The 21,290-nt window shown below is 59.5% G+C and overlaps 1 protein-coding gene across 2 annotated transcripts in view; it reads left to right on the forward strand.

Moving 5' to 3' along the window:
• Window positions 1–21,290, forward strand: part of ASS1 (argininosuccinate synthase 1) — a 51,618-nt gene that overhangs the window by 10,931 nt on the left and 19,397 nt on the right. For both annotated transcript variants that reach the window (XM_026514189.4, XM_026514190.4), the window contains exons 5-11: window positions 710–898; window positions 6,797–6,853; window positions 8,907–8,981; window positions 12,083–12,153; window positions 12,916–12,946; window positions 18,079–18,169; window positions 21,006–21,090. In XM_026514189.4, the coding sequence (XP_026369974.1) occupies window positions 710–898; window positions 6,797–6,853; window positions 8,907–8,981; window positions 12,083–12,153; window positions 12,916–12,946; window positions 18,079–18,169; window positions 21,006–21,090 (599 nt within the window). The remainder of the gene's footprint in view (window positions 1–709; window positions 899–6,796; window positions 6,854–8,906; window positions 8,982–12,082; window positions 12,154–12,915; window positions 12,947–18,078; window positions 18,170–21,005; window positions 21,091–21,290) is intronic.

The following is a 21,290-nucleotide window of genomic DNA, read 5'->3' on the forward strand; positions in this document are numbered from 1 at the left end:
TTGTCAGAAATATTAGCAAGCTGTCAGATGCAAGTTGTCCATAATTCTGATTTTAACTGGAAAGCCCGAATTTTATCATTGGCAACAAATACTCAGTTCTCCCTGAAGTGACAGGTCACTTCGTTTTTGTGAAACTGTGGGCCACATGCTCAAGTCTGAAAGACCATAATTTGTCCATCATTCGTTCAAGTCAAAATGATGTTCTATGAAAAAAGGGGCTAGTTCAGCTTGTAACTCACTTGGGAATTCAACAGAAGTGTTTCGTGTGTATTTTGCCATCTGGGCTTGAGATTCATCAAAAGTCATCATTTTTACGGCTTCAAGACGCTTCTCAAGGGAAATTGTCCCTGTGGAAGGGAGGTGTCAGGAACACGGTGGCTGTGTCTCTGCACGGATCCATGCTGAGTGGCCAGTCCCTCCACCCATCATTGCTTTTGCAAACTCGGTGTGAATGTCAACTTAGTGAAAAAGGCAAATAAGCCTTAACCATAAGCAGTTTCAGCTAGATGGTGCATCAGGATTGATTAGTGATGTCTGCCATGAGTGCGGGAGGGGAGTAATAGCACTGTGTGCTGGGATTGATTAGTGATGTCTACTACAGGATCCATTAGTCGTGTCTGCTGTAGATGCAGGCCCCTGGGGCTCTGTCCTCTGGCTGGGCCCCACCCTTGCCAAGCCTCCCTGCCACCTGTGGCTCCTCTCCCTGTAGGTGTTCATCGAGGACGTCAGCAAGGAGTTTGTGGAGGAGTTCATCTGGCCCGCCATCCAGTCCAGCGCACTGTACGAGGACCGCTACCTCCTGGGCACCTCTCTGGCCAGGCCCTGCATCGCCCGCAAACAAGTGGAGATTGCGCAGCGGGAGGGAGCCAAGTATGTGTCTCATGGCGCCACAGGAAAGGTGAGGCAACAGGTGGACGGTGCTGGGGAGGGCAGGGCAGCGGAGGAGGGGGCAGGGGGACTGTGAAGGGGACTCAGGCAGCCGGGGAGCAGGTGCATGTTTTGCCCCCAGGAGAGTCAGGCGCTCAGGGGACAGACTGCCGGTAGGTCTGAGTGGGAGGAACAGGATCCGTAGGAGCGGGGATCTGGGAGTGGTCACGGCTGTGAGCTGTGGGTTCCGTGTGCAGGTTCCGCCTCCAGGGGGAGCACTTTGGCAGACTTGACACGGAGGCTCAGGGACATCTGCCCCCAGCCCAGGTCACAGACCACAGGTTGCCATGCGACGTGGTGGAAAGGGTCAGAAACCCCAGTTAGCAAAGTGGGGTGGATCCCTGCTGTGTGGCCCTTAGGGAGGCCCTTCCCCTCCCCCAGCCTTGGATTCTTCATTTGCAAAACGGGGGTGGGGAGGGGCAGGGGGGAGCCCTGTCTAAATCTGCGGGGACTGTCCCAGCACCGCACCACACCCTGGGTGGCTCGAGCCACGGACTTGGATTGTCTCACAGTTCTGGGGCCAAGGTGTGGGCAGGGCCGCACTCCCTCTGAAGGGGCTAGGAAGGCGTCATTCCGGGCCTCTCCGGGCTTCTGTAGGGACAGCTGCACCCTTGTAGACGCGACACTCTGATGTTCCATGAGCAGTCTTCTGTCCGCGCATCGTCCCTCCTCTGCCTCTGGGCATGTCTGGTTCTGTGTCCAAATCCCTCCCTGTTACAAGAACACCAGCCGTCTGGGGATTAGGGCCCACTCTAGTGACCTCCACCCAACTCCATCACCTCTATAAAGACCCTAATTCCAAATAAGGTCACATTCTCAGCTCCTGGGAGCTGGGACTTCATCTCTTCTGCGGGGGACACAACTCAACCCATGACACACCCCCGGTTTCCAGCCCCTGCTCGGACAGTGCAGACTGAGGGAGGGTCATGGTGGGGGGACAAGGCAGGAGAGCCCTCAGCACGCTGTCCCACAGGGGACCGTGCTCCAGAAACCAGACTGCAATGTTCGCAGCTCTTGGGCAATGTTATAAAGACTGTAGCCTTGGGCTCTCAATGTTACTGGACACCAACCCAATAGCCCAGTCCAGGACTTGGCTCCCTAACAACCCCACCATCAGCAGACTGCACACCTCCCAGTGCCAGGGAGCTCACTACCTTACCGGAACCCTCGTGCTAACCTGACCCAGGCCCCCCTACTGCCCAGGCTGGTTGGGGCAGTGGAGGGGGGCAGGCGGAGCAGGCTCTGGCCCTCTGTGATGTAGAAACACTTGCTGCCTCTATTAGGACAAAGATGTGCCTGGAGGGTGGCCTTGCAAACCAGGGTGACCCTGGTTCATGTCTTTGAAAGCTCACGTGTTCATCCATTTGTTGGGCCCTAGGTCAGCAAGCTTCTCCTGGGCCTCTAGAAAGGGTTGGACACGAGCTGGGTCCAGCAACGGTGCGGGACCTCTTGGGCTCCCCCCGTCCTCAGGGAGAGGAGAGTGGATGCATGACAAGGCGGCGGGAGGGGCAGTGCCTGGGAGCCGTGGGGGCAGCGGGCAGGGGAGGGGGGCTGATCTACGGACAGTGGCCCTGCAGCCTGAGCGCGGGTGAATGGGTGGTAGGGTGTGGGAAGGGTGTGCCGGCACAGGGATCTGTCTGTGCAAAGGCTGGAACCAAGGAGCCCTGAACAACTGCCCGCCTGGGAGCATGGGGCCCGAGCAGCACGGTCAGGGCTGGATGGGGGCGGCCAGCGACTCCCCCGGTGGTGTGTTGGGGATTGTTCTGGACTGAGATGGTGGGCTTCTATGGAAGAAGGGAGCTGCCGAGAGTTTCTCACCCGGACCTGCAGCCCGAGCGCTCGCTGACGGTCCTGGTCGTGAGCGCATTTTGAGCAGGATGACGGGCCTGGCTGTTTGGACGGGGAAGTGCGTGTCGTCTTCCACTTGAGAGTGTAGGACAGGGTGTAGGAGAACCCAGAAGTTCAGGACTCAGGGCTTAGGGCCCATGCAGCTGTGTTCAGATCCTGGGTCCCCTGCTTTCGGGCTGTGTGACTTCACCCCCTGAGACTTCATTTCCTTGTCTGTAAAATGGGAACGAAGGAGAACTAGCTCATGGGGCAGTTTGGGAGCAATGAGTAGGATAATTGCCTATGTGCTCGGCAGGGGCCTGGCATGCCGGGAATGCTCAACTCACTCGAAACTGGGAGTGCCCTAGTCATCCGGTGAACAGACCTATACTGGGGGCTCCTGCGGGCAGAGGGTCAGTGAGAACAAGCTTCAGTTCAGAACAAAGAAGCTTCCAAGCCGTCTCATCTGCCCATGTTGAGATGGGCTGAGCAGTGAGCAACCCGTTCCAGGAGATGTCTGAGCTGAGGCCAGATCAGGATTCTGGAAGTGTTCTGCCCGGAAGGAGTACCTCCAGTGGTAGCCCCAGGACTGAGGATGGGTGGCATTCGGGGCTGGTGGAGTGAATGCGTGCATGTGGTGGGTCTGGCCCTGGGTTGGGAGATCCAAGGGTCTGGGGAGACACGAGCTAGCCCGGCCGATGCGGTCAGTAGCCACCTGCAGCTGTGTGAGCTGCTCCTTTTGGCCACAAGAGGGCACCAGAGGCTTGGATTTGAGGCCTTGGGTTGCTGACCACAGAAAAGCAGCTGGAAAGGCCACCTCCCCCCAGGGTCCTCTGGTCCGTACCGGGGTCTGCAGGACTCAGTTCTGAAAAGAACGCCCTCTCCAGAGGTTCTGTGGCCTCCAGGACTAAAGGTTGGAAGGCCATGGGAGGGGAGGGGTAGGGGAAGGGAAGGGCGCAGTGCTACCCTGGATCTGCCATCTCTGCTGGGGTTGATGGGCAAGGCGCACTTCTGTGCCTTAGTTTCCCCAATTTACAGAACCTGGGGAAGCCCCCCCGAAGTCTCGGAAGACAATTTCCTGGAACTGAGGGAAGCAAAGAGGGACATCCAGGCAGGCCTGGGGCGGGGTTCAGAGAAATACAGTTTGAGGCAGGCAGGTGGGGAGAGAGGGGCCAGTGGCCTGCAGTGGCTTGCAGCCTGGGGGCCGGGGACAGGCGTGTGTGACTTTACGCTTCAGGAGGTGGGCCTCAGGGGCAGGTGCGGGAGGCTTGTGGCCTCGGATGGAAGACCTGCGGCCACGTGGGGTTGGGCTGGCTAGCCCAGAGAGAGACGGCAGGGAACGCTTGGCAGTTTTTTGCGGGGGGTTCACAATGCAGAGAAAGCTGGGGCCTTAGACTGCAGGGCCTCCCCCCGCAGATGGGGAGATTCCAGCGTGGCCAGTCCTGAAGCTGTGGCCATGTAGAAACTCAGCTACTGGGCTCTTGCAGTCACTGACGGGGGGAACCAGGGCCTCAGGGGCCCTCATTCCAGCCTCCCGGAGGTCGCGTTCACACGTGTGTTCATTCACTCCCCGAATATTTATCCAGCACTGGCCTCCTCCATGCGTGTGGTCGCTGGCACAGGATGGGCATGGGGAGGCTCCCAGGGACTTAGGAGCCCTAACCCAGCAGGGGGCAGAACACAGAGGGAGCAAGAGTTAGCCGGTGACACCAAGGGGGACGGGCACCCCAGGCCGCAGGAACAGCCCTTGCAAAGGCCTGGAGGTGGGAGGCAGCGTCCCTCCCGGGGCCCAGCCGGGCAGCACGGGCTACAGAGCTCGAGCTGGGGTCCACCCTCCATGCCCCGCCCTGTTCCCTCCCGACCAGAGAGCCGCACAGAAGCTGAGGTGGCCCTTCCAGGGCCTCCTCCCCCCAGTTTTGGAAGAAGGGCCTGGAAATATGAGCCAGACTCGGGCAGGGGTATGGGGAGCAGTTTTGTAAATGGCGCCATCTGTATGGTTAGCCCAGGAACAGATGGGCGGTCCCCGTGGACACTGCACCCACACTTACACACGCCCGCACGTGTATCAGCGCGTGGACACACGTGTGGAGGACAGCTGTACCCCCGCTCCCGCTCCAGGGAGCGTTGAGTTGGTGCCGAGGGTCGTGGGGTTAGGGGGAGGAAGGACTGGGCCCACCTTGGCTCTTAATCTGGGACAGAGTTTGAACCAAGGGAACCTGTTTGGCTTCCGGGAGGGTCTCTGACTCTGGAACAGATGGGTGTCCCCATGTGGGTCTGCATGGGCAGACACCAGCCCGGCAGGCCTGTCCAAGGAGGCACAAGCTGCCATTGTACTAGGGGGACGTGAAGCCGCGGGGGGAGAATCACCGGGATATGCAACACCGTGTACTAGACAAATCTAAAATAGATCTACCGTTTATTGTAGCTGCCATTGCTCCAGGAACCGGGCTGGCCACGGGGTCCCTGGGCAAGCGTTACTGCCTGTGCCTCAGTTTCCCCATCTGTAAGGTGGGGATAATAATAGAACCTTCTTCTGGGGGGGGGGCTGCTGTCAGCTGTAAGGCTTCAATGAGTTTAAGCCTGGAGCTCAAGCCAGTCACCTGAATGTGAGCTCTTAGGCCAGAAGTGTCTGTTGGCTGTGTGACCCCGGGCAAGTGACATCACTTCTCTGAGCCTTGCTCTCGTCATCGGCAAAGCAGGGGTAAATACCCTACTGGCCCCAGGTGGCTCTCCCCTGCAACAGCGAGCGCAGAGTGGGTGCCCACGACGGGGCTAGGTCGGCAGGCGAGTGGGGTGGCGGGTTTGGCACAGCTCACGGCCCCCAGAGGCCCGGGAGGGGGGCCGTCGCAGCCCCTCTCTGCTCCTGGCTCCGCCGCCGAGCGGGGCTGAGACCTGCATTTCCGCACCGCCTGACAAGCCTCTGGAAAATAACATGTCATTCCCGCCGCCGCCTCGCTGGGCCCGTGCAGTTTTCACAGTAGGCGAAAGGTCCCTCTGTTATTTCCACAGCTTAAGTCCCCCCTCCAGGGGCCGCGCTGATGGGAAGCAGGCAGGATGCTGGCAGCCACCGTGTCTGCGGCCTCCTCTTCCTCCTCCCCGTCGTCAGCGCGCCGAGGGTCAGACGGGTCCTCATTTTCTAGCGGAGGACGCGGGCACAGAGGCAGGGCAGCCGTCGCGGGCTGGTGGGGGCCCTTGAACCAGTCCTTCTGTCGGGACCTCCGTTTCCTGTCTGTACAGAGCAGAGCCGAGGAGCAAAGGGCCCTCAGTGGTACCTGGTTCCACCCATTCCCTGCCAAGTGGCGCTTGTAGATGGGGAAACTGAGGCTCGCCCAGGCAACAGGATTCCCAATTTTATGGACACGAGGAGTCCAAGCACCACGGAGCCTGAGCCCGGGACTCGATCTCTGGATTGGGGCGGAGGGGGCCAGGCAGAGAGGAAAGCTTGAGGAAGAGGCCGAGGGGTGGGCAGCTGGGCACTGCCTGGAGAAGGATCGGGGTCTCTGCAGGGCCAGACCCCCAGCCTCGCACACACGCGCCCCCCTGACGTGCACACATACAGGACGATACGTGTGCGTGCCCTGCCGTGTCCCCAAACGCGGGCGTCCCCGTCCTGTCGCATGCCCGCCCATACACGTGCACACCCCACACCCCCCCACACGCCCCCACACCCGCGTCACCCAGCACGGCGCGCACAGAGGTTGTGGCGCTCACCGCCGGGCACAGGAGCATCCTGTCCCGCACAGCCGAGCACCCCCGCCTCCCGGCTCTGCACTCGGGGTCCTGCCTTCCCATCCTGACTGTGCCTGGACGGCAGGACCTGGGGTTTTCTCTGCGAGGAAGACCGACTTTCGTCGTTAAAACAGGCTGCCAATAGTACACACCTCGGAGGGCTTTGAGGTCAGAGTGAGAAGGGAACCATGCAGTGGGCCTGCCCTGAGCAGCCCCCAAGCAGGTGGTCAGCAGTCATGAGGTGCTGCCTGTCCCCCCGCCCCCACCCCGCCTCTGTTCTACGGCTCCTGACCACCCCCTGTTCCTGTTTCAGGGAAATGACCAGGTCCGTTTTGAGCTCACCTGCTACTCACTGGCCCCTCAGATTAAGGTAAGATGCTGCCCTCGCCTCGGGGTGGGTGCTAGGAGCTAATGTCCCTGGGTGGGGGGAGGGCAGGGTATGGAGTTCTGGAAGTTTCCATGGACAGGGACGGAGTGCACCTGAGTGTCGGGGTGGGTGGTGCCCCTCTTGCTCATGGACAGACCGTGGGCTCATGCCAGATGCAGGGGCACGGCCCCCCCTCTGACCATTAGCCCTTCCCAGACGTGCTACCCAGGGGCCTGGGTAGGTGGGGGCAGGGGACAGAAAGACATGGCTGCCCTTTGGCCAGTGTCCTCGGCGTTCCCGGGTCTGGCTTCTTGGGTGCAGGCTGGGACATTGTTGCCCTATTTCTGGGGTGCTCATAGCCTACCCAGCCGTGGTCGGGGCCTCCCAGCGAAGGCCCTGGCTCTGCTCTGGTTGTCTGACCCCCAACATACTAGAGCCCTTTCTTGGGGTGGGAATCACCAGAATCTGGGGGATTCAACCACTCCTGCCCGTGGCCTGCCGCCCAGGCATGAGAGCACACATCACAACTGTCCTGCCGGCCACTGCGGCCCTTGCCGCCTCCAGCCTGACCTTGGCCCTGGCCTGTGTCCCTCTGTCTGTCCCTCCACTCCTTTCTCCCTTCATTCAGTATTCACCAGGCGCCCACTCAGTGCAGGCTCTGGGCCAGGCTCCAGGCATACAGAGCTGTAGTGTGCAACCAATGTGAGCCCTATGGGTGACTTAGATTTTTCTAGTGGCCCTGTTAGAACAAACAAACAAAAAACAAGATGAAAAGCAACAGGTGACATCATTTTAATAATATATTTTACGGAACCCTGTGCACCCAAATGGCATCATTCAACCTGTCATGGATGCAAAAACATTCCTCACGAGATGTGTTCCACCCTTTGTACGAAGTCTTCGAGATCCCTGTGTGCTTTGCCCTGGCCGCCCATCTCAGTCGGCATCGGCCACGTCTCAGGCCTCGGGGGCCATGGGGGCTGCTGGCCGCCGGCTGGGACAGCACGGGCCTAGGTCTGAGCTCCTTACAGGTCACTTGGGGCTCCGGCTGGAGAAGAGGTGCCTCCTCTAAGCTCTGACAGGGCCCCCAGGGGGTCCTTTGTTGTTTCTTTAAGTGGGACATCTTTCTCTGCCCCTTTAACCATCCAGCAGCTGCCTGCTGGGTGGGAGCAGCCTGGAGGTGAGGAGCTCCGATGATCCATTCTGACCCCCAACACCGGGCAGCTAAGAAGTCCTGCTTGCTGACTCGCTACAGGCCGGTGGCCATGGGGGCTTTCTCCTGACCCCCACTCCCTAGGTTCCCAGAGTAGCTTGGGGGGCCAGGTGTCCAGTTTCCAAGTCTTTGTCTGCAGAGGCCAAGCCAAGGGAGTGGGGGTGAGGGCCACAGCTGGTCTCTGGGAGCTCCCAGGGCCGGGCCTGCTCCGGGGCCTGGTCATTCTAAGGCAGCGGCCCCAGGAGAGCTTACCAGCAGAGGCAGGGGCCCAGCTGGCTCCGGGGCTGGGTGCAGGCTCTTCTTGGGGACCTGCCCTTCCACCTCCAGGTTGATGGAGCCCCTGCGAAATGAGCTCAGTCCCCCCAGTCAGGCTCCGACTCCCCTCCCTTCCCCACCCAGAGCAGCTCTGGGGAGCAGGAGGAGGGAAAGCAGGAGAAATGGGTTGAGAGCATCGTCTGTTGTCTCTGGGCCCCACTGTCCCGGAGCAGGGCCCAGCTGGGCATCTGCAGCAGCGTGAATCCTCCCTGAGTCACCCGGGGCGGGGGGGGGGGGGGGGGAGAGACTAGCCCTCTGCTAGCAAGAAATGTGAGGCCTGTCTAGGTCAAAACCTCAAGTCTCAGAGAGACTGAAGCCTAGAAGGGTGGGGACCGAACCGGGGGACACAGGGCCTTTCTGCCGCAGAGCCCGGCCTCTACAAAGCCACCCCCAGGCAGCAGGTCCTGTCCTTCCCCTACCTAATGGAGCACCTCTGCCCACCCCACGTGGACTGTGTCCTCTCTGGGGACGATGCAGCAGGGCCAACATCCGGGCTCTCCCACATCTGACTCCTTGCCCCACGTCCAGGTCATCGCCCCTTGGAGGATGCCTGAGTTCTACAACCGGTTCCAGGGCCGCAATGATCTCATGGAGTATGCCAAGGTATGGCTGAGTCTCCCCTAGCACCCCCAGCCCTTGCCTGCTGCCCCCCGGGGGCATAGCCTTCTCGGGGCGCTGACTCGACCGGCAGTGCCAGGCTGGGGCTGATCCCCGTTCTGGCGGGGACCGAATCTCTGCCCCAGCTGACCCCCTGTGGCACCTGTTCCTGGGGCGGGGTGCTGGCCCGCGCCGAGGTGTGGTCACTGCCTGGGCTGGGCCTCTCCACGGAGAGCCGTCAGTCCGTGGGGGGTGTGAGGGAGGTGCTCTCCGGGCCACAATTCCCTGGCTGCTCCTTGTCCCCAGTGCCTTGCCGGGAACAGGTAGGCGCTCCGAGGGGCAGTGGCAGACAAAGGCTTTTGTCGAGCCAGCCCTTTTGAAGTACAAGTTGCAATAAAACATATTAGAAGTTTTGCATCAAGATCCTTAGCTGCTCCCCGGGGTACCTTTCTTTTTAGCGACTCCTTGACAAACAGCCTCAATCAATCAGACGGGGGGAAAAGCAACTCGGTGCACACACCAGAAAATTGCTCGGGTTTTAAATAGCAGTCGCCGGGGCCGGCTGTGAGCTCTTGCCGCAGCCAAGGTGCCGCGTGGTAGGAGACTCGGCAGGGACGCAGCCCTGCCCCTGCCGCCAGCATCCCATTAAGACCTGGAGGGCCTGGAGGAGCGATCCCCTGTACCATCTGTTGTTTTATTATGAAGAGGGGAGTTTACAAGAGCAAGCCCATATGTTGCCAAACAAATTGTCAAATAGCAGAGCTATTAAGAGAACCGAGGTTGACGGGGCTTCCCACCCCCCCTCGTCTCCTTGATACAGAATATGGAGCACGTTTCATCATCTTTAAGAATAATGAATTGGAACCCCCGCCCCGTCTCCATTCTCACGACTGCCGTCCTGGTTCAAGAGAGGGCCAGGGTGACCCGGGCCTTGCCCTTCATTTCCGTTAAGCCCCAGACAAAAGCGATTCCTGGTTTTCCCAGCAAAGATGAATTTCAGGAGTGTTGTTGGCTCTCCTTCCCAGGTTTTGGGGGAGAAGTCCCTTCACGGAGTTTCTATCCCCCGTAACCTTTGAGCAGGAGAGCGTGGCGAGGAGCGGAGTCCGGGGCCCCAGGCCTCGGAGCCTCCCCGGGCGGCCAGTATCTGCACTGAGCTCCGGGGAATCTGAGCGCGTTCGGGGAGGGAGGCCGCGTTTCTGCACCCAGGAAATGACCAGAATTACTGAGCAGCAACTGGGCTTTGTCCAAAATGCAGACCAGGCAGCTGATTCAGCTGAGACAAAAATCAATGGTGCTTTGAAAACCCCCGCTTTCAAGACCCGTAAGTTGCCAAGGCCAAGGTGCGGTAGGAGACACACACACACACACACACACACACGCTCACTCCGCTTTCCGCAGCAACCCCCCCATCATCATCCTCTCGTTAGCATCGTCACCGTAATTAATTTCTTTTAAGAATCCAGCGTCCAAGGTAGGGGGCTGGAAAGCAGGGTAGTCGCCCGTGTGCTTGTGTGTACTTGGGGAAAGTGGTTTTGTTTTCTGTCCTCACTCGCGGTGAGAGTGTCTTGGCAGGGGTGGGGGGCGGGGACAAAAATCTCTCTGGTCAAGGGACTGCTATTTTGGGCACGTGTGTGTCCCTGCTGTGGAGAGGCTGCCCAGCCTGTCCTTCCCACCTTCCCTCCCTTTCTCCTCTCCTCGCTCCCACTCTGGGGGCGGGGTGGCCAGCCCGGGGTTCCGGCTCCTGCACTGGGCCTCACACCCGGCCCACTCTACCTGGAGGGTACCTTTGATGCTCAGCAGCTCTGGGGAGGGAGGAGTGGCCCCCCAACATTGAGCAGCCTCTTAATGCGGTGTTCCTGTTTGCCCGTGTGGTTTAAATTAAAGAGTACACAAATCCTGGAATAGACACGGACTGTCTTTTAAAGCAATTCCCCTGGTAAAGCTTAAAAAAAAAAAAAAACAGCTGAAGGGTTTTAGCTTCATTTATTTTGAAGCTTTAAGGTGGTGATGAAGGAAACCTGGAGGAGGCTGGAATCCTCTAGTAGCGGGACCGAGGGCAGATCAGCGTGGCCCCATCAGGAGAGACCGGGTGATGCCGGTGGGGGCTCCAGGGACAATGGCTGGCCAGGTTCTAGGACCACGGGGGGCCAAGGTGCCAAAAGGGGTTTGGGAAGCAAAGCGTCAGCTCTCATTGCTTTATAGGGTCCTGGCTGGGCCACTTAGCCGCCTCTGTGCCCCATAAGCAAGGGGAGGGGAAAGCACAATGTAATGTGTGTGTTGGATTCCAAGAAGGTGTCCCGCCGGGCAGTGTGAGGTGGCTAAGGGGTCAGCCTTGTCCTTAATCCAAAAGGCTGAGTGAGGCGGGGCTTCCGAGTGATCGCCAACAGCCTTCAGACCTAACGTCTCGGCTGGGATGAGTTTTCTCCTTGAACAACGGGTTGAACCATTTGGGAAGCAAGACCCAATTAGAACCACCAGGGGAGGACGGAGGGGGTACAGAATGTATCTGGGATGTTCTTTTCAGGGTTGCAGAGAGATGTGTGTGGCGATTGTGCCAGGCGTGGGGGGGGCGAGTGGCTCCCCGAACCCACCAGGCGGGTGCCGTAAACAGGTGCCGTGAGCTAGAAGCCCTTTCCTTGGGGCAACATTAAGTACCGTGCGGGCACAGATGCCTTGGTTGAGATCTACAGTAGAAGTTTGGGCCCTTCCTGCCCCCAGCTCCTAGGCTTGCAGACGGGGGTCAGCAAGTGGGAAGCCTCTGGCGTGCTGCCTGGCACCCTCTAGTGCTTTAGGGCCTGTGAAGTATAGACTCAGAGAATCTTCCAGAAGGCACCTCCAAGGTCAGTGTCCACCCCATGACATCTCAGACACACAGTCTTGTAGTTTCTGCATGGACATGTCCAGTCATGGGGCCCTCACTCATTCCCCGGGCAGCTGGGAGTGTGGGGAGGGGAAGGACACCAAAAGGGGGCCCCCGGTCTTGACTGCACAAGGACCAGAGTTTGGGGACGTCCACAGCCTTGTAAGAAAACCAAGGCAGCTGGCCCTGGTCCTCAGGCCAACTTCGAGCTGCCTCACGCCGGCCCCGTGTCACTTCTCACCCACAGCAACATGGAATCCCCATCCCGGTCACCCCCAAGAACCCGTGGAGCATGGACGAGAACCTCATGCACATCAGGTGAGCGAGACACCCCACCTGTGCGCTGCCCTGCCCGCATCCGGGGGTCACCGGCTCCGCAGGGCAGATGCAGCCTTGGTGATGGCCCCCGCCCTCACCCAGAGCTCCTGCCGCTGCTGCTCGCTCGCTCGCTGCAGGGCTCCCAGGGGTAGATAACAGGCACCCATGGGGCGCCTGGGTGGTGCAGTCGTTAGGCGTCTGCCTTCTGCTCAGGGCGTGATCCCGGTGCTCTGGGATCGAGCCCCACATCAGGCTCCTCCGCTGGGAGCCTGCTTCTTCCTCTCCCATTCCCCCTGCTTGTGTTCCCTCTCTCGCTGGCTGTGTCTCTCTGTCAAATAAATAAATAAAATCTTTAAAACAAAACAAAACAAAACAAAAACAGGCACCCAGCCTTGGCTGGGGTATCCAGGAGGGCTTCTTGAAGGAAGTGACATTTGAGATGGAAACTTCAAGGATGAGAAGGGACTGACTGGCAGCAGTGCAGGGGAGAGTGCGTTTAAAGCAGGGCGAACAGCATGTGTGAAGTCGCCCCCAGATATGAAGCCCCGGGGCTGTGCCCCCAGAAGCCAGAGGGAAATGTCCCAAGCTCTTTTTTGCAACCTGCAGCTCGCACAGCCAACTGTGGTGGGCCCAGAATGTTCCAGGCGGGGTTGGCAGTGGTTGCTTTGGCAGAGAAAGAAGGGCAGACCAGACTTGTGTTGGGGGGAGGCTGTCTCCCTGCCCCTCCCCACCTGATCCCCTGTCTTCCCTCTCCCCCTGCAGCTACGAGGCTGGAATCCTGGAGAACCCCAAGGTAACCACCCCCCCCCCCAGTTTCCTGTGAATTGGCTGCCCGTCTTTGGTGGTAGCTGGTCCCTGCCGATGCTGTCTGATGTGATTCTGATGTGATTGTAGCCTAATTTGAAATTTCACGGGGGCGGGTGTGGGCCTGGGGCCGAGCCCTGCCTGCATCCCCATCCTCCCCCCGGGGCCCCCCTCTGCCTGCCTACTCCACGCTGCTGGGTTTTGAGAACACCCCCCCCCTCCCGCCCACCGCACTCTTTTTCTAATTGCCGCTGGGATGAATAGGGGAAGGAAATATTTCAGGGCAGCGTGGAGAGAGTGTGTGATTGTAAGACAATAAAGAAGCAATTAGGCAGATGAGACACTTGTGGGAGGGCCCAGCCTGTGCCCACCAGCTCTCAGGCCGCTGCTGCTGCAATGGGGTGGGGGGGGTGGCACAGATTAGAGCCTCAGGACCCATTTGTCTGGGTCTGTGCTCCACACCCGCCCCAGGCAGGCTGTCCTGATCCCCTGTCCCCAGCCTCCTAGACTGGCCAGGCTGGGCCTCGGCCCTGTTTGAAGTTTAGGATTTCTCTCCCTGGGGGGTTTCCCTTTGTATCTCCCCCTGCCACCGTGGGAGATGGGGGATGGCGGCAGGCCGAAATCTATCCTGGGAAGAGAAAAATCTCTTTGTCCCTGAGGGAATGTGTCTCCAGTCCCTGGCTCAGCCCCACACCAGGGCGGCTGGTTTGGGGGTGGGGTGGGCTGCTTGTCTGACATTAGGGAAGAAGTGTGCTGGGGGCGGCGGTGGGGGGGGGTAGGGGGATGCTCGGGCAGCTGGGCCTGCAGGATCCAAGAAGGCCAGCTGGAGGGGAGGATGCCCTGGTGGTGTTGGTGCGTCTGGGAGAGCTGGAGCCCTGCCGGGGGTCCTGGGATGGCTCCCAGAGGGACCCGGCCTCCCAGGCAGTGTTGGTGAAAATGTAACAACTTCCAGCCACAGATTCTGGGAGCAGGCCGGGGTTTCACATTTTCTTGACTCCCAGCTATATGCGTCCTCATTTTATGGGCAGGAAACCAAGAAACCAAGGCCCAGAGAAGTGACTCACCCCCAGGGCACCCCATCTCTCTCGGGAGCTGGTCCTCCTGCCTCTGTGGTCCCCCCCTCCGCCACCCCCACCCATACTCCGCTCTGCCCAGCCGTGTCACTCAGGAGAGCCCACACCCTTGCCCCCTGGGGGCTGATGGCCCCATGGGGCTGCTGCCTGCTGGCCACAGACTTTTCCAGTTCACGCTCTGCTGACCCCACGACACTCAGGCCAGCCACCCCTAATTAGCCAGTCAGTCAGCACCAAGGGGGGGCTTGGGGGGCCGAGCCTAGCAGAGGCAGAGCTGAGCACAGGCAGGATGTCCTCTCTACCCCCCTCCAGACATCCTGGAGCACTGGCACCAGAACTGGGGGAGCAGAGGCGTGGCCAGAAGGGAGATGGCCCCTGGGGCAGTGCTGGGGGTACAGATGGCTCCGTGACCCTGGGCAGGTCCTTCCCCTCCAGCCTCCTGTCTCATGAGGGCAGTGCACGGGTGAGTCAGTGCTAAGGAGTGTCTTTTTAAGGATTCTGCCACCCGGTCAAGGTCGGAAGGTCGAAAGAAACCGGGGTCTGCATCCTGACTCAGCCACTTACTGCTGTGCACTCTTGGGCAAGTTAGCCAACCTCTCTGAGCCTCTGATTGCTCATGCACCCAGTGGGAAACCACAGCACCTCCCTTCTGCAGCAGAGAAAGTTCTCAGCCTACCTACCCCTACACCTCAGTCTTGGAGCCAGGGGTCCCTCCCTCCCTCCTCAGGCAGGCTAAGATGGCTTGGGGAGGAAGGGGCCAAGATCCCCCCAGGACCCCTCTCCTCAGGCCGGGATAACTGGGTTGGGTGTGAGAGAGAGGAAACCTCATTCCCACTGAGAAGTGTGGGGTGAGGCTGAGGAACCCAGGGTCTGGCTCTCCAGGCCTGCCCTGCTTTGTCCGGGGTGGGGGTGGGGGGCTCCCCCAGGCTAAACCCCAGGACCCTCCCTTGCATCCCGGGGGTCCCTCCTGCATGGTGGGTGTTGTCCTCAGGATCCCCGGGATAAGGAGGCAGTCACTAGGGGCCCGGGGCTACCCTCCAGGCCCAGAGCCCCTGCGCCCCCCAGCAGCCCTGGCCCCCTTGGGAGGAGATGGGGAGACAGGGCTTAAGGGACCCGGTGCCCCCTCCCCCTCTCCAAAAAAAGCCCGAGACCTGCCGAAGGGAGGGTCTGAAGGCAGATGGTGGAGCCATTTTCTGCCTCCGTGAGGGCTGATTGAAGGGCAATGAGGCAGCTAATGCGAAGAAAGATAGAAATTTACTTGCTTTAACTTCATACGGCACCCAGTGAAAGAGTGCATTCAGCCGCCGGCCCGCCGTATCTGATGGATGAATAAACCATTTCCAGCATCGATCATGCCTCTACATCATGGTTTAGTTCATGGGCCATTTGCTTCCAATTTCTCCTTCTCGGCCCTGTTTCATGCTTTCTTTCGTCCTCTCCCCCCCCACCCCCTCCCACTTTCTCTCTCTCTTTTTTTCTTCCCTCTCTTCCCTCCCCCCAGCACCCCCAAAGATGACATTGGAAGTGAGCCCTCCCGCTGGGTCGGATAAATAGATGGTATTGATACTCGGCAACAAACTATTTGTCATTTGAACTGGGCTTTTAGGAGGGAGAGTAAAAAGAAGGCAGGCACCCCCGCCACCTCGGAATGCAAAGCAAATGTCACTTTATTTCTATTTAGTTATTTTATTTAATCTCCGCTGTCAGGGTGCCGGAAACCATGCCGGCTGTCTCCAACTTGCACCGTCGAGCGCGCGGGTCACCAGTCCTGCCGGTCTGCCCACCTCTCTCGTCTGGGGCTTCATGGGGAAGTGTGGCAGCGGGAGAAGTTCAGGCAGCACAGGTGGCGAAGGAGCCATGGGTGGGGAGGGGTGGCTCTCAGCGCTGGTACCCTGCTTTGGGTTCATCCTGGGCTGGGGGCCGGTGGGGAGCCCCGGGCAGGCAGGGAAGGGGCTGTGGAGTCACGTTGACACCCAGAGGCCCAAGTCCTGGTTCACGTTGCCTTTTGGCCAAGGATGGTTGGTCATCGGGTCTGTCTGTGCCCAAGGAATGCAGTGGTTGGTAGGACCCAGCAGGGCCTGGGGAGCCGGGCATTTCTCCAAAACCACCCGAAGCCTGTCCCCATCCTTGATGACGCCGTCTGTCTCTGGCCAAAGGCCTTGCGCTGTTTCTCAGCCCTTAGGTTCCTAAAGGAGCTGGGAAACAGCAGGGGGTGATGGGAAGAGCACTGAACAGGGAGTCCAGAGTCCCCACACAGTGGGGCTTCCACAATGACAGGGACAGGCAATATGGTTTGGTCAAGCCGCTTCTTTGGCCTTGGTTTTCCATGTGGTCCATGGAAGCTTCAGGCTTAGGGGCCCTAAGGACCCTCCCCCTCTTTGAGTCTGTCTTTGAGGCCAGTTCTGGGTCCTTATTCCCACCCCCCAAATGGAAACAGATGAAGGGATGCAGCTGGTCCCGTGTCACACAGCACTCTGGAGGTGCCGGGTCCACCCCAGGCCCCTGTCTGAGCTCAGAGGTAGAGCTAGAAGGGCCAACCACCGCCCTTGCCCAGGACTGAGGGGTGCCTAGGGGTGTGGGAACCAGGATGACTGGTCACCCAGACATAGAGCCAATAAGCAAAGTGACCACAGGTGAGGGATCCGAGGCGCTTCTGCTGGCCACCCCTCCTGCCTCCTGGGCGGGGGGGGGGGGGGCTCTTCTGGGTGGCAGGCCCTACCAGGAGTCCCTTCCAGCTGTCCTTGTCACCTGAAGAGCGGGTTACGGCTCACACCTGGTCTTCCCTGGCATTTTCTTGGGTAATGTTCCTGTCCAGTAAAAACTACAAAAACCATCTATAGGTGTAAGACAGTCAAGGGGAGGTATCCTTTCCCCATTCTGCAGGTGAGGAAAACAGGCCCAAGGAAGTAAAGCAACTTGGCCAACGCCCCGCGGCTGGGGATCTTGACTTCCTGGCTTGGAGGCTAGTTTCCACCACTGAAATCCCAGTGAAATGTGTGCTGAAATCCCAGCACACATTTGTGGCCGGCCTCGGGGTTCCCTGCCCTGTGCTGGGTCCCGGCCCCACACAGAACTCACTGGGGGGGAGGGGGCTCCCTCCCCCTCCGTCTGCATTTCTTTATCTATACATAGGGTGACAACACTTGACCTTCTTACCAAACGGGGCAGCTGAGAACTCAAAAGGAGCCGCAGATAGAAAGTGACCAGTGAATGTCCGCAGGGTCTCGAAAGCAAAGATTTAAGGAACGACATGTCCCCGGGTGTCCCAGGTGGAGACAGCTGGGCCCCAAGGTGCCCACAGGAGAGGCCTCCCCTCGCCCTTGGTGGCCAGGGTCCAAGCGCAGCTTTGAGGGGGGGGCGGGGTCTCCGGCCTCAGGCTTTGGGAGTCGGGAGGGACTTTTGAGAGCCCCAGGCAGCCGGTGGCCCCCTCTACCCACTGCATCAAGACGAGAGGCCCATTTTCCAACATGCCCAAGGAAAAATATACATAAAGGTTGATGTGTTTTCAAATGGGTTTTTGCTTGCTCTTCTCTTTTCTCCCTGTGAGTATTAACCTCGAGGACCCCGGGGACGGCTCGGCTCGCCAGAGCACCTGCTGGGGTCACACGTAGTCATTAGCTTCGCGGTCAGTGCAGAATAAACCCCATTTCCCCGCGCCTGGGAGAGCGAGCGCCCGCTCCCGGGAAGCCCGCTGCTGCCTCGCTCCTCCAAACTCACACTTTTCTTGCCTGACTTGTTCCTCTGCCGCTGTTTCTACCTCCAGCTGTGGGGGCGTCGAAGAAAAAGATGAGATCAAGTTGAGGGGAAAAATTGTCTGATTTCTTGAGCCCTTTGTTTCCCAGGCCCCTGGCAAGCGGGGGCCGGCTCTGGGCTGGGGGCTGGGAGGCCCATGGGTCTGTGCCAGTCAGCGGCAGGTGCCACAGCCCCCTGGTTCTGGGCACGGGGTGCAGATCTCTGTGGGAGGTGGGGTGCAGGGTGTGTGGGGACTGGCAGGGCACAGCTTGGCTCTGGACACCCCATCCTCCAGCCTCTTTCTGTCTTTTGTCAGAACCAAGCGCCCCCGGGCCTCTACACAAAGACCCAGGACCCCGCCAAAGCCCCCAACAGCCCTGATATCCTTGAGATCGAGTTCAAGAAAGGTAGGTGCCCACCTGTCGGGACTCGAGGTGGGTCCTTGGGGCCCTGGCTCACTTCCCCTCTGCCTGGGAGCCCAGGCACGAGCCCACTGCATCCCTCCTGTTGTTCCTGGAAGCCAGAGCTCAGGCAGGGCCTTCAGAGGCTCCCAGCCACCCCCTACCCTGGATGGCATGGTCCATGGAAGCCTCCAGACTTGAGAGGAAAGCATCCTCAGCGGCCACATGGGCTTTTGGATACCAGGTCCGGAGTGAGAGCATTCTAGGCCCTAAGTGGTCACTTGCCAGCTGCTTTGGGACTCTGGACAGTTACTCGGCTTTCATGGGCCTCAGTGTCCTCTTCTGTAAACTGGGGATAAAAGCCTCTGCAGCCTGGCATTTTCATGCTATAGAGTGCTGTCTGAAGAGATACACCCTGTTCCAGGCCCTGGACATGCTAATGAAATGGTGGGTCCCAGTGCGTGCTAAGTAAATGGTGGGTCTTAGAGAGCTGGCCTCGGAGGCCCCTCTGACCCCACAACTAACACCTCAGCTAGTCCTACATTGTACCCCACCCCTCTACGCCGAGCTCAAAACTGCCAGTGGCCATGGGTAGGTGTGCTAAACCCCCCAACTTCGCTGCTATCGACAAGACGTGTTTGCTGGCCTGGCCTGAGTGCCCGGTCTTGAGCCTGGTATGAGGCACACCTCTTGCCATGGAGGACAGAGGAGAATGCAAGGTGAGCCTGGTAATGAGAGGGGCAGGACCAGGCTCAGATTGAGGGCTCAGGGCACCCAAGGAGAGGACCTGTCCTGGCAGCTACAGAAATCAAGGAGGCTTCCTGGAGGAGGTGGTGCTAGGCAGGAGCTGGAGGATCCAAGAGGGAGCGTGAGGGCATCCCAAGCCTGGACAAGGAGGCTGGACAGTCCATCCACTAGGTGGCTGCCCAGGCTGGAACAGAGCAGAGGGAGAGGAACTCGGCCCCTCCCAGGGCACTTCAGAGACCAAAGATGGGGAAAGGGAAGTGGGGGTTCAGATCCCTGCCCTCACTCATGCTGTTGTGAGGCCCTCTGGGCCTTGGGCTCCCTTGTCTATAAAACAGGCCATGGAAATGACGCTCACAGGTATGAGGTATGGTGTGTGGAGCAAGGTGTGGGGAAACGGAGTCCGTTAGTGCTTGAATAACGTGCCTGTTCCTGGCCTTTCCCGAGAGCCTGGCCAAGCCAGTGGGCATCTCCATTGCTCCCGCCATCCATTCAAACCCTTGAATTTCACACTACTTAGGGACCAAAGGGTCCACGGGCTGAGGTCTCCGATGGTAGGTGGAGCCCTAAGTGCCCACTCTGTCTGACCCAGGCCTGGTCCGCAGGCGCGGGACATCTTCGGGCATCATCTCTGAGAAGGTGGTGGGACGGCCCCAGGCAGCACCTCTGGCAGGTCCCCCCGGGGGAGCCTGGGTGAGGGTGGGAGGCGGGCAGTGGGGGTCCCGGACACGAGGCTCTGGCAGCCTTTCCTCCAGAAATAGGGCAGCCCCAAGGGCTGAGCCAGAGAAGAGACGTGATCCATTTTAATGATTTGGGGACCGTCTGGAAAAAAAAAAAAGACGGGAGGAGCCGTCCCCGACTACTCCCATTCACCCTCTAGTTAATTTATTTGAAGTTTTAATCTAATTATTAACTATTTTAAAGGCTAAGAGGCTTTCTCCGGCAGCAGCACCAACAATGTCAGCTCCTCTCTGGGGCAGGCCCCAGCCAAGGCCCCTGCGAAGACCATAATAGGACCGGGAGGGAGAGAAAGGGAGAGGGGAGAGGCGGGCAGTGGCGAGAGGGGCTTAAGGTTCATTATTGGGCAGACTTACATTTAATAGCAATTTACAACCAAGTTATAAAACCCCTGGAAATGGGGGTGAAGAATGGCGAGGTGACAGCGCCTTGAGGGAAGCCCCTCCAAGCTGCGCCTGCCTAATAAAGACTCGAAAGCCGCTATTGAGACCTGATTGGCACCCGGTCGCTGGCTACATGGTAATGAGCTGGGCAGATGGGTGGGGGATTATCCGCCAACTTCGAACAGCTTTCCTTTGTCACTGTTACAGCTCTCTTGTTAGCCCCCTAATACATTTATTGCTCATTTCACACCGCTCGAGAAAGTGCCCCTTGCTATTCAAAGTCAACCCTGAACCCACCCACTGCCCCCCCTCCCTGCCACCCCCCTTGACTCAGCCCTGCCCTCCCCTCCCCGAGCCGCGGCCGCCCCCCTGCTGCCCTCCTGCCACCCCAGACCCGACTTCTCAGAATTCACCGACGCCTCCGACACGTCGCCTGCCGGAGCGGGCACCGCAGCACCCCAGCCGTCAGCTGGCTGTGCCGGTCCGGGACACGGGGTCGGGGGGCGCTGGGGTCCACCAGGCAGACGTGGCAGGGGGCTGCGAGAGTGCGCGTGCGTGCGTGTGCACGCAGGCGCGCGCACGAGCCCGAGCTCGGCGCACCTCGGCCAGGCGGCCTGGATAGCTGGTGGGACAGAAGGTGCCCGGCGTAAGACAATGGTGGAGCGTGAAATTCAATTAGTTCAGGGCTGGTTCCAATTTCACAGCCCCTAAATGCAAAAGGGACAGAGAGAATGGGAAGGGTGGGGGGCGCGTTTTTATTGCATTTTCCCTTTCATTCTGGGGGGCGTTCTCGCCCCTTCTCTCCCTCCAGCAGGCCCCAACCTGCACAGGGCTTTTCAAGGAGTCATTTGGAGTCCATATCTGTCAGATCCATTTAAGGCGTTGCGGGCAGAGGGAGAGGGCGGGGTGGCAGGCCCAGGCCCCTGCCCCGAGCCAGCTCCGGCCCACGGGCCCACTGCCCTCTCCTCCCGCACTAGGGGTCCCCGTGAAGGTGACCAACGTCAAGGATGGCACCACCCACCGCACGTCCCTGGAGCTCTTCATGTACCTGAATGAAGTCGCGTGAGTGCCCACAGGCTGGCCCGGCCTCCTGGGAAACTGCCCCCTCGGGCAAGCGGGGCGCAGGCCACTGTGGCTGGGGGCTCAGGGGCTAAGGAGCACAGGCAGTGTCGGTGCAGCCCAGAGGCATGGGGTCTCCTGGTTTGATGGGAGCCTCTGGTGGTCTTCAGCCTTGGAAGGTTAATAACACCTCCCCTCCAGGT

The sequence above is a fragment of the Ursus arctos genome, unplaced genomic scaffold (genome assembly GCF_023065955.2).
Source record: "Ursus arctos isolate Adak ecotype North America unplaced genomic scaffold, UrsArc2.0 scaffold_18, whole genome shotgun sequence".
Taxonomy (NCBI): domain Eukaryota; kingdom Metazoa; phylum Chordata; class Mammalia; order Carnivora; family Ursidae; genus Ursus; species Ursus arctos.